At 41.3% G+C, this 13,567-nt stretch overlaps 1 protein-coding gene across 4 annotated transcripts in view; it reads left to right on the top strand.

Annotated features, from left to right (window-relative positions):
• The first annotated feature begins 2,861 nt into the window (after positions 1–2,861).
• Positions 2,862–13,567, top strand: part of LOC139571564 (paired box protein Pax-2a-like) — a 62,872-nt gene continuing 52,166 nt past the window's right edge. For 2 of the 4 annotated variants that reach the window (XM_071394557.1, XM_071394555.1), the window contains exons 1-6: positions 2,862–3,520; positions 5,082–5,247; positions 5,610–5,630; positions 6,139–6,336; positions 12,130–12,209; positions 12,866–12,985. In XM_071394557.1, coding sequence (XP_071250658.1) covers positions 3,478–3,520; positions 5,082–5,247; positions 5,610–5,630; positions 6,139–6,336; positions 12,130–12,209; positions 12,866–12,985 — 628 coding nt within the window. In that variant the 5' untranslated portion in view covers positions 2,862–3,477. The remainder of the gene's footprint in view (positions 3,521–5,081; positions 5,248–5,609; positions 5,631–6,138; positions 6,337–12,129; positions 12,210–12,865; positions 12,986–13,567) is intronic. The other 2 variants (XM_071394558.1, XM_071394556.1) reach the window with 1 other exon arrangement.

Here is a 13,567-nt window from a genome sequence, read left to right on the forward strand (position 1 = left end):
TGGAAAAAATAAACATTATCTTCTTCGAAATAAAGTTCGTTACTACTCACTGTCTCACTACTACTAAACTCTGTTATCGCTGACAATATTACACGGTTTTTCTAGCGGGACCTTATCGTGTATCCTGCGGGCGGAGCTCCTAGTTCTGTACGGTTATTCTCCTCTCTGCCTTTCCCTCTCCATGGTACTTATAGACTACACAGACTATTATCAAACTGAGCGAAAGATAAATTGCTCTCTGTCAATATATTAAACCAATTTTCATGGGTGTGGTCACTGGTGTCCCAAAACATGTCCCCCCCCCAAAAAAAAACAACTATTGGCGTCGATCCCGATGTAGGCCTATATATCGTAAATAATTCACTTTCTGGCCTACACCATGTCCGTTGGCTATCCTAGCCTACTACAGGTTATGTAAAGTTCAGGGGTTGTACAAATGAATCATCTACAGGCACTCTTGGACTCGCGTGCTCATAAATAAAATGGTGGTTATGCACATCATGTAAATAATCTAAGTGGACCACAAAATAAGACACGTTGTAAGTCAATGTCTTCTTAAAGCCCACCATCTTAACAGAACTTGCTTTGGGTCTGCTATAAATTGCAGTGACCGGAACATCAATTTATTCAACCATCGTCTTGTTTAATTTCCCACTGAATCGCTTTTAAATAGGATCTGACCCTGTGTAGGGGCTGAATAGAACGGCCTCTCTCTCTAAAAAGAGGGGTGATACGAGCCAAGGAACCGAACAGAGGGTCAAACACGCCACACACGCGCCCTGTGCTATTCAAGTGATAGGACAATGAAAATAAACATAGTCAGCATCTTTGTATTCATTTACCATATGCGGTGTTTACAATCATTTTCATACTTGGTCCCCTAATGGTGGGGGGGGGGGGGCATTAACGCCTAATTTTTTTGCACTTGGAGACCAAATCGCGCAGAGCACAAGGGCAGCGGAAAAGAATTGGGGGGTCTTATAGAAAAAAAAATAAACTTAGCTTTAGGGGAAATGTGCAGTGGAGTGTGAAATTACACCCTATAGTGCTACATATTGTACCAGAAGCTCACTCCAGAAACAGTAGGGCCTATAAGAGAAATGATCCCCTAACCTGACCAGAAGGCAGAGCAATAGATGTAGCCGCCTATGTTCCTCAGAGATGTCCCCTCCCCCCCCAAAAAAATACAAACCCCCCCAAAATATCAAGTGCCACCAGGCACGCAGCTCTCTCATCCAACGTCGGACCTTCGTGAGGGTCTCCCTCCGTTACCGGCCTTAAACAACATGTCGATTGAAAACGTTGGAGACATTCACATTTATAGCCTATGGGCCTGTAAAAAAACGAATTAATATAACTAAACTCTAACAATAATTTTTGTGTTAATTATACTTTTGCTGTTTAATTATTATGAATACTAGGAATATAAATAAGAACAAGAATAATCAATATTGTTTGTTATGGTTGATATATTACCATGATCAATATTGATATTTTTTAAATTAATATTACCTTTCAACTTTTCGCAGGATGATGGTGGCTCTGTAGACCTAGCCCATAGTCTACACTTGAACTATTTCATGTATCTAATTAAATCAACTAAAATAATTGGATATCAAAAATAAATCATAAATACATCTGAAATAAGACAACCCCCCCCAATTTTTTTTTTTTTAAAGTTGGATGAATTTGTGTCAGAAAAAAAAGTAAATTCTATTTGGTAGGCTACCTGAATAGTTTCAATTTTATTTAAATGATTCATTTGATGATAATAATATGACCGGTGTTATAACAAGCACTATGCTTTTTGACGCATTACAATTCTACATTGGCAGTGAAATTCAATCCATGCGATCACTGACATGTAGACCTATTTATCGAAGCTAATCAATATTCATAATACTGTCATCACTAATCCCATGAACATGGAGCATCCACAGTTTCACTTGCAGCCGGAGTTGTAACTTCTTTTGACACCAGAAGTATACGGTCGGTTTAAACGGTTTAGACAAATGAAACCTGTGAGCGCCATCTACAGAAGGTGTGGAGGAGAGCACTGCGGGCTGTGTTGACACACACGGCCAACCCCGGCACCCCGCTCCCCTGTCCAATCTCACCTCCAGCCTCTCTACTACCACTAGCCCCTCGGCCCAGTCGGCGCAGGCTGTACATCCATCACAGGAAGGTGGTCATGATCACCGAATCAATAAAATAACATAAAAGGTCAATGTATCGACGACCGATTGTCCAGAGCCCTCCACTCCCCTCTTCAAGCCCCTTCTCGTTATACTTCACATAGTAAGTTAAACATATATACATAAGACATGCAGCGTTTGTTTACATGTAAACAACGTGCAAAACAATCGCATTTGAGCTGTAGGCCTACATAGCAAAACATGTCAAATACTTATAATATACACGCATGAACCATTAGCGTCATTAATTAGAACAACGATGCATTCCAGCAGCCTACATAACATCATCTCAACAAGAAAATAATGATTTACCAAGCCAGGAAATATGCGTTAGGCTATTTGTACAGTTATGCCAACTTGTAAAACGTCTAGCGACAGTATGTTCACCCAAATGTTAGTCTATTCCTGTCTCAGTCCGTTATTCATCTAATAAGATAAACTCTAGATATTGATAAAGTCAAAAATGGCTTTCATTTACCCCTCGTCCCGATCTAATGTCTGGAAACTCTGATCTTAAAACTCCGAGTCAATTCCTTGTTTATTTCCCCTCCCCTTTCGGTGTGTCAGACCCTGAGACCTCCTCGTTTGGGCTCCAGGTTTTTGCGTTGGCGAATCACAAAGTGTTGGAATCTATTGCCTTTGTCTGACAACTCATCCATAAGCAAAGGGGTGCGCGGAGGGGAGGGGGGGCAGGCAGCTTGCTTTTAGAAACGCACACACGGTGAGGGGCTTCATTCTCAACCCAAAGATTCAGGCTAACGCATCCACCCCATTTTAGAGTCCAGGAAAAGGGGAAGGTACCAGGGCACCAGACTCCCCACAGTGTCCATGTTTCTTCTGTCATGTCTATGCGTATCTGAGCGTACTACCCACCGCAACCAACCAGCAAATCAAGGCCGGAACTAGGATCTATCTATTTACCACAGGACTGTCAGGAACGGTTTTAGACGTAAAGGTTTGTCCTATTCGTCATCATGTTCTGAGAAAAATCATCTCATCATTCCAGGTTTTGAAAATCCAACTCAAACTGAAAAACATTTCCACGTTGATGAACCAAGCGTCGGTCATGTTCTGCACCTGACCAGCAGTAGCCTCTATTCTCGGCACGGACTGTTACCACGACGGCAACTTTTACAAGAAGTTAAACCCTCTCAGTGACTGAGTGGAGGGAAAAGCGAAATCTTTAATCGAATAAAGTTTTTCCGTTTCTTCCCATTTTTATCTGCATTACAAAGGCGAAACGGCGACTTCCATTGATTACCCGTCTTTCCTTTGCTATCCGATGGATATTCACTGCAAAGTAGACCCGTTCTCAGCGATGCACCGTAAGTAGATAATGAGTTTTTCAGATATTGTTGTGTTTGCAACGAAAACTGAGCCTGTAAAAACAGATAATGATTAGAAATAGGCCAATAGCCTAGCGAATATGATCGTTGACAGCGATGCACTCATTTCACTGACAACGCAACATCGTCTGCATGTTGGTGCATATCACAACCGACAACAAAAAACACTCCAGCGTTTTCATGTAGCCTGAATTACAGCGGCATTGGGAACAAGCAAATCCAGTGAAGTTCGATGGGAATGTTAATATTTGGAAGACACATTTTAAACTATTTTTTTAAATGAAAATATTGTGTTTATAATATGTGCTTACCGGCGCACGTACATCTATTATATTATTTTGTTTGTATTTTTCTCAATTGTGCATAATAAACTCCTAAAAAGGCCTACGTTTTGTGTAGCGCTACCAAATTAGGACAAAATAGAAGGACAAAACACGTCACATTGGAATTAGTAAACCTGTCACCAGGTTAATACGAGTCATTGACAGGTCCGTGCCAATTTATTAGGCCAATATTCTAATAGGCACCAATTTATTGATTGACCAAATAACACTTAAACAATATACACATTAAAATAAACATTATCTTAATTTAATATAATATTGTTACAAATTTACTTGACATGATATTGAAAGGCCTATTGTTGTTGTGCAGGTGAAATAATGGATGGAGGTAGATGTTGTTTTGCTCATGCTTGTGAATAATTTACCCCGCCTTTTTTCTTCATTTACAAAATAATATGTAATATGAGTAATCAAAGCGCTTAATTATTTATAATTACGGAGAAAAGAAAATGAAAGAGCGTGTAACTCTATAGCCAGCCCGAGCCGTGGGCCAGAGTTGAAAAGATATCCGCCTTGTATTAAACGATAAAGACGAGAGATGATACGTATTATTACTGCAGAGTTAACATTTTATAAAATAGAATCGGTCTAATTAAAGTATGAAGAATATTCCAACTATAATATATAGACCATTTATGCTAATGATGCATTTGTTTATAAATTGTTAATTACCAAATTTTGAGGGGGGGATTGTAAAATTACAGCATTGCTATTGAACTGGATAGCCTACAGGAAACTCTAGCCTGATATTCAATGGAGCAGCAATATTGGACAACCAACTATTCACGTACAAATATGTTATAGCAGCTAATGGTAGGCTATAATATGATACTATCTGCTAAAAGTTATAGCCTACGTGACCTTGCCACGCACCTCTTCAGAGTAGCCTACAAACAGAGTTGATAAACATTCAACAACAACAAAAAAGACATGAATTGATGACGTCCCTGGGAAAGAATAATATAGTCCCCAACCCACAACCACATGTCCATCTTAAAATACACACTTGGATATTGGACCATTAAAATCATATTCAAGACCGGATGCTTAGATATGATTTGTCTAAAATGTTCAAGTTGAACCGTTCTAATGCCATACAATGCGTTGTAGCTGAGGTGATACTATAACCTACAGAATCTCCCACACCCCTGTATTTAATGTTATGGTTTTCTGTGCTGTTGTTGTCTCCCATATAGGGCACGGCGGTGTGAACCAGCTGGGCGGGGTGTTTGTCAACGGCAGACCCCTACCTGACGTGGTGAGGACAAGAATCGTAGAACTCGCCCACCAAGGAGTGAGACCCTGTGACATTTCGAGACAACTACGGGTCAGCCACGGATGTGTCAGCAAAATACTGGGCAGGTAAGGCGGTGAAAAAACATACCAATCATGAGACAGAAAGACGCACTCTTAAAAAAAAAAAAATGCACCTGTCCTGCAACTCTTATCCCTACATATTGACAGATCCCAAATAAAACAGATTCGACCAAAATATAACAAAACATGGCTAAAAAAAAAGAGTGGAAACACATCAGTATATTAGACACACATAATGAGGATATAGGAAACAATATCTGACTTAATCCTAGCCATCACGAGGAGCGGTGCTGTGTCTGTACACAGCTAAACTGCTATCCCCGTAATTTAGGCTATATCAGATTACAACTGAATTGTATTGGGTTCGTGTCCGTACGACATTTGAATGTTTTTAAAATATTTTTCAGCTATCAAAAGGATTTTAAAAGGTATTTGTTTTATGCACTTGGAATGTTTGTCTAAATTAGTTAAATAGCAACACTTGGTAGCATGTCATTTGAAATTAATTGCATGTTTTCTTAATATTTTCTTAGTCTTTTTGGCACAGACAATAAAGTTGGACACCATTGTAATGGGTTGTAGCCGGATGGAATAGCTAAATTATTTGATCATAAGTCTTCGCTGTTATTTTTTGGATCCTACAAAACGATTTTAAGTCACTCCACCACACAGAGTTAGAGTATAGCCTAGGCTATAAAGTATATATATATATACAGTTAGCCTCAGACGACAATGTGCACATTGTGGAGGTGTTTGCGGGTTGAATGCGCTGTAGACGCAACACAGTATTTTGGGGGCATAAGGTGCATAACATTCGAACACATCCACAAATCTAATGATAATTTAAATCAACTCTAGCCAAGAAAACGAAGAATTGTCCATCCAACAGATAGCCTAGATGTTTCATGATCGATACGTTGTTGATTATTGTTGCAGATACTACGAGACCGGCAGTATAAAGCCAGGAGTTATTGGTGGGTCCAAACCAAAAGTGGCGACTCCAAAGGTTGTGGATAAAATAGCGGACTACAAGCGCCAGAATCCGACCATGTTCGCGTGGGAAATCAGAGACAGACTGTTAGCTGAGGGCGTCTGTGACAACGACACGGTTCCAAGCGTCTCGTCCATTAACAGGTAAACACTATTTCTTTATTAATAATTACATAACCAATAAGCCTATTCCTTTGAATGAAAACGTAAAATAGTATTATGTCACCGTCAAACATCTGGAAAATATATAAAATCATAAAATTGGGAAACATCCTTGCAAATTTCATCAAGAAAATTTACAAATACACAATAATAGCAGCAGTGCTTTCGTCTGTCCATGTTTAGGCCTCAACGCCTGGCCTACATTTGATTTTTTTCAGGAGACTGACTTTATTATATACTGTATCATTTACTTCCATTGGCTGTTATATGGGGAGAAAATCTTTATGACTATTTAACAGTATTTCTAAAGAATCTTCAAAGTCGTGATGAACTCTCAAGGTATTTTTTTATCAATGTATGTTTTCCATCTATGAACTGCACTGCAGAATAAAAGGAGCCTATAAGCTCAGAGTTTGACAAACTTTTTCTCCCATCGAGGGTGGTCTCGACGGTGCAATTCAATCTTTCAGTCCAAACTCCCCCAGCAATCAGCAGTATATCTTAGGACGAAGTGAATCTGTCTGGATGAAAATCGATCACTAGGGCAAGCCGGTGACCAGATCCCGCGTGGCACCGAAAGCCGAGCAATTGTTCAATAGCAGCACATCTAATGTGCTGTACTGGACATTTTCTTTACAGTTTAGACCTCATAGCTGGTTTGGTTTGAAGCTTTGTGGAGTCGTGTGGTCTATTTAAAAAGGAGTACCTGTTTTTATATTTTTATTTTTAAATTAACCTTTATTTAATTAGGCAAGTCAGTTTTAAGAACAAATTCTTATTTTCAATGACGGCCTAGGAACAGTGGGTTAACTTCCTTGTTCAGGGGCACCTGTATGTATATACATCGTATATTTTTCTCCGATTTGCCTTTGGTAAATACAGTTGCATTTTGTCTTATTTCACATATCGCTGTTAGAGTTTGTTAAAAAATGGGATTGTTATCTGCCAAAGCATTAGACCTATATTCGTGTATTTGTCCAACCAGTCAAACAAAGAGTGGGAAGTGTATTTTCACTAAAAACACGTGTTATGAATTCATTATCAAATGACATTTTATGTAAATAGATATTCTGAAAACTTCCTCAAACAAATCTAATTTGGAGACGATCCTGCCCGCTGGTTAAGATTGAGGTCAGACGGTGTATTTATGGTTGATATGGAGAACTGCATTATAGTACCACCACGTATAGCCTTCACTTCTGTAAAGTAACAAGGAAACATCATGATCACAAAGAGGACTTTGAGTGCATTGGTGAAACAGACCAAGGGGTGTAAGAGAGATAGCAGAGAGAGAGAGAGAGAGAGAGAGAGAGAGAGAGAGAGAGAGAGAGAGAGAGAGAGAGAGAGAGAGAGAGAGAGAGAGAGAGAGAGAGAGAGAGAGAGAGAGAGAGAGAGAGAGAGAGAGAGAGAGAGAGAGAGAGAGAGAGAGATAGCATTGTGAGAGAGGGGAGGGAGAGAAAGAGGTAGAGAAATGGACCCCCTACCCGCCAGAGATCCTTGGTGATGAACTTTCGTTAAGAGGCAGTGTTCCATAGAGGCAGCAGCAGCATCACACTTTAATGAGCTGACTGCAGAAAGAGCCTGGACAGACAGCCCCACACAACACATCTTTTTAAATAGAGAAAGAGCAGAAGAAAAATTCATTTCATGCTTCGTGGTTGCTTAAAAAGGCCCATTTAAGCAGTCTCAGACACATGTATGTGATAGATTCAAAATGTACATTCATATCATTAAAAGACCCACCTATAAAGATTTCAATTAGAATCAAATTCAATCTCGCTTAGCTATTTTTGAACTGAATAATCCCCTACGTGTCTTTGTTTATTATGGGGGGTGGGGGGAGTATTACAATGTGAATTAAACTAAATGTGATTCTATTAACCAAAGATGAAACCTACTTTGAATTTATTTTAATTTCATAATGCTGAATATGTCTCTTTGTGAAGTGAAGAACCTTTAAGTGGGTCAATGTTAAATGTAAATTATTTTACACTTTACTCTATACACACACACACACGTACACACACGTACACACACGTACACACACGTACACACACGTACACACACACACACACACACACACACACACACACACACACACACACACACACACACACACACACACACACACACACACACACACACACACACACACACACACACACACACACACACACACGCATGTTCTCAAACACACATGATTCTAACTCAAATCGGTCCAATTCAATATTTTGACTGAATTGTTGGATAGTAGTTGTATGAAATATCTGTATAACCCTGCTTCCTTGAGACCAGAAAAGGGTTGTTCTACAGTGGAAGGTGCAATGCTAACCATGCATCAGTAGACTATATGTCTAGGATTATGACTCAATAACAGTTACAAACACCCTACACGTTCCCCAATAAGTGTTTTCTAAAACGGTCTTCAAAACATCGGTTGATGCTCCATCCAGTACACAATAGACCAGGCAGTAACTTCACATTGGCCAGTATAGCACTTCTCTTTAAACACGGTGAATCACATGGAGAATTGGCTACACTAACCAAGCTTAGACAAAGGGAAGGACTGGGACTACTGACCGCTACTCTAAAAGGGTTTTTATGGCCAAACAAAAGTGACCCCAGGACTGTTGACATAAGAGGATCTAGGTTTAAACACTGTTCCCCTGTATGCATTATTAACTGTTACAGAGATCCTGTTGTAGTTGGTGTCTGGCTGGACTGGGTTTGGGCCACCGCGCCACAAGGAAGAAATTACCCCACAACAAGTATCGCCGCTAGCCGCTACTAGACATAAAAAAGGTCTTCAATGGCGTTCAATAATATTGATTCAAAAGTAAAGCAATTTTAATATTTCTTCAGGGGATTTTCAGCAACAGCTAAGTCATTAATTCATTCCTTCAAATTGCTTATTCGATATCAAGAACATGTATTCCAAATAAAGTCTTTTGGATTTATATTGCACACAGAAGTCAGGGGGTCAAATAACTGTTATGGAGTGAAGTGAAAAAAAATGTAAAGAAAATATTGATATGTAATCTCTGGGAAGGCTAGTCATTGTATTGTAGCTTTGCCCTAAGGAGAGGTCTGACAGTAGTGGGTTCTTCACTCCTTGAACCTCACAACAATATCAATATCACAGCCATCTTAACAACATATAGAGCTGAATATCTTAGTCCTTTGTGTCTATAGTCAACAACATAAATATTAGATTTTGAGGGGTTTCAATTAAAATCCTGAAGGGTCTACCGGTGCATCAGTCTAAGTAACATAATAAAAACAAATACCCATCAAAATCCATCAGTTTAAGCTAGAGATGTCTTTATTTGTTTTGCATGGGCTGAGTCTCAATCCACCACATCCACCCGTGTCGGCCTTCCGCATCTGCGGTTGTTGGTGGCCGAGCGACAGCGGTGTTTGTCAGACCATGAGACCCCCCCCCCCCCCCCCCCCCAAAAAAAAATCGGTCTTCTCACAAATAAGTCCGTAGCGTCTGAAACGGTTTAGCCTAAAAAACGAACATGAAAGACGAGATTCTCACCAACACAATGGTGTTCTCCGTTTTATGACCTCATGGGACTCGTCTGAAGGTAACTTGCTACTGGTTTTTTTTAAAATGAATGGAGTTATGGAGATAGCTTTGTGCCAACAAAATAAAAAGGGGTTAAATATGTGTCCACTATTTCCTGAGCTTTCTGATATCTTCTAGATATGGCACAGACACTTCAAAACCTTATTCCTTTGCCATTTATGAATGTATTGTTCAATGTGTTTCTATGACCTATAGTAGTAAAGGCCAAATCCAATATTTTATCAAATCATCTAAAAAATACACCGGTCCTAAAATTCTAAACCAAATAGTGAAATGATGTCCCCCTCCACCCCCAACGGCTAAGACGTTTAGTTAACGTCTAAAATAATGTAGCTAGTGTAAATTGTTCAATTGTTCAGTTTCAGACCAAGCGGTTCAATTTGTAACATAATCTAATAAAATAGAGGTCTTAAATAACAATACTATTATGTTAATAAAATACAAAGAAACGTCAAATTCTCAACAACAGATCTGTGTTAGGATTAGGACACCAAGCAAACGTGAACTGGGATATTATTTATCCTCCAAGTCCTCGCTCCACCTTTAACGCTCCGTCCGTGTTCTAAAACAGGTACACACCATGTCATAGATGATAAATAGTTTTAAAGTTTACACATTACAATGACAGCTCTTCCCCACGGTGCCAGTCAGGGTAAAGGAATCTAATGCTGGCGTAAGCTTGTGCAAGGCAATAAGGAAATATTGCTTTCCTGTCACATATAATTTATAGCTTTCTATTTGCATCTGTTTGGGCCTGTGACTAATCCCCAACTTTTTTCTCCCCCCAAAGCCCTCGATCAATAGACCCTCGTCCACACCGGGGTTGGCACTGGGGGGCTGCTGCTGCTGAAGCTACAGAGACCTTAGAGCTGTGGTCAGTCACAAATGGCAACCTAGTCCCTATATAGCGCACTACCCCTGACCATGGCCCGTAGGGATATAGGGCTATGGGTGCCATAGAGCTCGGGTCAAAAGTAGTGCACCATATAGGGAATAGGGTTGCCATTTGGGACACGGCCCTGGCCAAGCCGAGGGGCAGCAGTCAGAGAGAGAGAGCCCTGGAAAGCTTTACCGTGTGGCAGGGAGAGAGGGAAAGAAGGAGGGAAAAGCCAGAGAAGGAGAGAGAAGGAGAGCTGATTAGCTCAGGCCAGGTAGAACCAGTGAAGCCGATCATTGAGGTGAATTGATGTGATTTCATGCTTTGTTTGCAAGATCACCTCTCAGAGCAAAAGTGCAATGAAGACTTTTCTTCTCTAGATCTCACCTTTTAAAGGTACAGTAGGCTTTCTAACATGTAGGCACTGCTGTTTCTACATCTGGACTTTGGATTGGATCCATTATTATGGTGAGATACTACTGACATCTCACTCAGACACGTAGCACTATGGGTCCTGGTAATAAATAGTTAATTATATAGAGAATATAGTCCAACATCTGTTCTACAACATCCAATCTGTGATTAGAAGAGGTTTAGGTTGCAAAAACAACAAGTTAACCACTGACCATTCTGGCCTTTCATTCACGGCGATGTTCAAAATGATAGCCTCATGCTGTATTGTGTGAAAAGTCAGTCAACTGATTCAAGACCAGGAGGAAGCACTGACGCCATCTCCTCAATCAACTGATCCAAGAGCAGGAGGAAGCACTGACGCCATCTTGTCAGTCGACTGATCCAAGTGCAGGAGGAAGCACTGACGCCATCTTGTCAGTCGACTGATCCAAGTGCAGGAGGAAGCACTGACGCCATCTTGTCAGTCGACTGTTCCAAGAGCAGGAGGAAGCACTGACGCCATCTCCTCAGTCAACTGATCCAAGAGCAGGAGGAAGCACTGACACCATCTCCTCAGTCAACTGATCCAAGAGCAAGAGGAAGCACTGACGCCATCTCGTCAATCAACTGATCCAAGAACAGGAGGCACCACTGACGCCATCTTGTCAGTCGACTGATCCAAGAGCAGGAGGAAGCACTGACGCCATCTCGTCAATCAACTGATCCAAGAGCAGGAGGCACCACTGACGCCATCTTGTCAGTCGACTGATCCAAGAGCAGGAGGAAGCACTGACGCCATCTCCTCAGTCAACTGATCCAAGAGCAGGAGGAAGCACTGACGCCATCTCCTCAGTCAACTGATCCAAGAGCAGGAGGAAGCACTGACACCATCTTTTCTTTCCTGTGATCACAGGATAATACGAACAAAAGTCCAGCAGCCTTTCCACCCGTCTCCAGATGGAACATCCCTGTCTGCACCGGGCCACACCATGGGTAAGACGTATCCTAACCCTAACCCTTACACCAGGCCACACCATGGGTAAGACGTATCCTAACCCTAACCCTTACACCAGGCCACACCATGGGTAAGACGTATCCTAACCCTAACCCTTACACCAGGCCACACCATGGGTAAGACGTATCCTAACCCTAACCCTTACACCAGGCCACACCATGGGTAAGATGTACCATAACCCTAACCCTTACACCAGGCCACACCATGGGTAAGATGTATCATAACCCTAACCCTTACACCAGGCCACACCATGGGTAAGATGTATCCTAACCCCAACCCTTACACCAGGCCACACCATGGGTAAAATGTATCATAACCCTAACCCTTACACCAGGCCACACCATGGGTAAGATGTATCATAACCCCAACCCATGTTAATCGCCTCGTCTCCATTGAAAAATATATATTTTCTACTCAATTTAAATAACCTGGTAAAATAATAATATTATATACTATTTAGTAGATGCTTCATCCAAAGCAACTTACAGTTGGCTACTGTGTGTATACAGTTAGTTATGGGTGGTCCTGGGAATCAAACCCACGATGCAGCAAGTGCCATCCTCTACCAACTAAGCTACACAGGACCACAAAATAATGGTGAAATAATAATGATAAAATGTGTCTTTTCCCTCAGTACCGAGCCAGGCCTCTCCACCTGTAACAAGCCCTTCCAACGACCCTGTGGGGTCCTACTCCATCAACGGCATCCTGGGTATTCCCCGGTCAAACGGCGAGAAGAGGAAACGAGATGAAGGTAAGAGAAAAGGCTTTCTTATTCCTGAGAATAGTATTTGTCCCAAAATGTTATGTTGTTGTTGTTGTCTGGCTATGAGCACCTTGATGTTGTCTGACTCAGAGCACCTTGATGTTGTCTGACTCAGAGCACCTTGATGTTGTCTGACTCAGAGCACCTTGATGTTGTCTGACTCAGAGCACCTTGATGTTGTCTGACTCAGAGCACCTTGATGTTGTCTGACTCAGAGCACCTTGATGTTGTCTGACTCAGAGCACCTTGATGTTGTCTGACTCAGAGCACCTTGATGTTGTCTGACTCAGAGCACCTTGATGTTGTCTGACTCAGAGCACCTTGATGTTGTCTGACTCAGAGCACCTTGATGTTGTCTGACTCAGAGCACCTCAATGTTGTCTGACTCAGAGCACCTTGATGTTGTCTGACTCAGAGCACCTTGATGTTGTCTGACTCAGAGCACCTTGATGTTGTCTGACTCAGAGCACCTTGATGTTGTCTGACTCAGAGCACCTTGATGTTGTCTGACTCAGAGCACCTTGATGTTGTCTGACTCAGAGCACCTTGATGTTGTCTGACTCAGAGCAC

This window comes from Salvelinus alpinus, chromosome 3 (genome assembly GCF_045679555.1).
Source record: "Salvelinus alpinus chromosome 3, SLU_Salpinus.1, whole genome shotgun sequence".
Classification (NCBI taxonomy): Eukaryota; Metazoa; Chordata; class Actinopteri; order Salmoniformes; family Salmonidae; genus Salvelinus; species Salvelinus alpinus.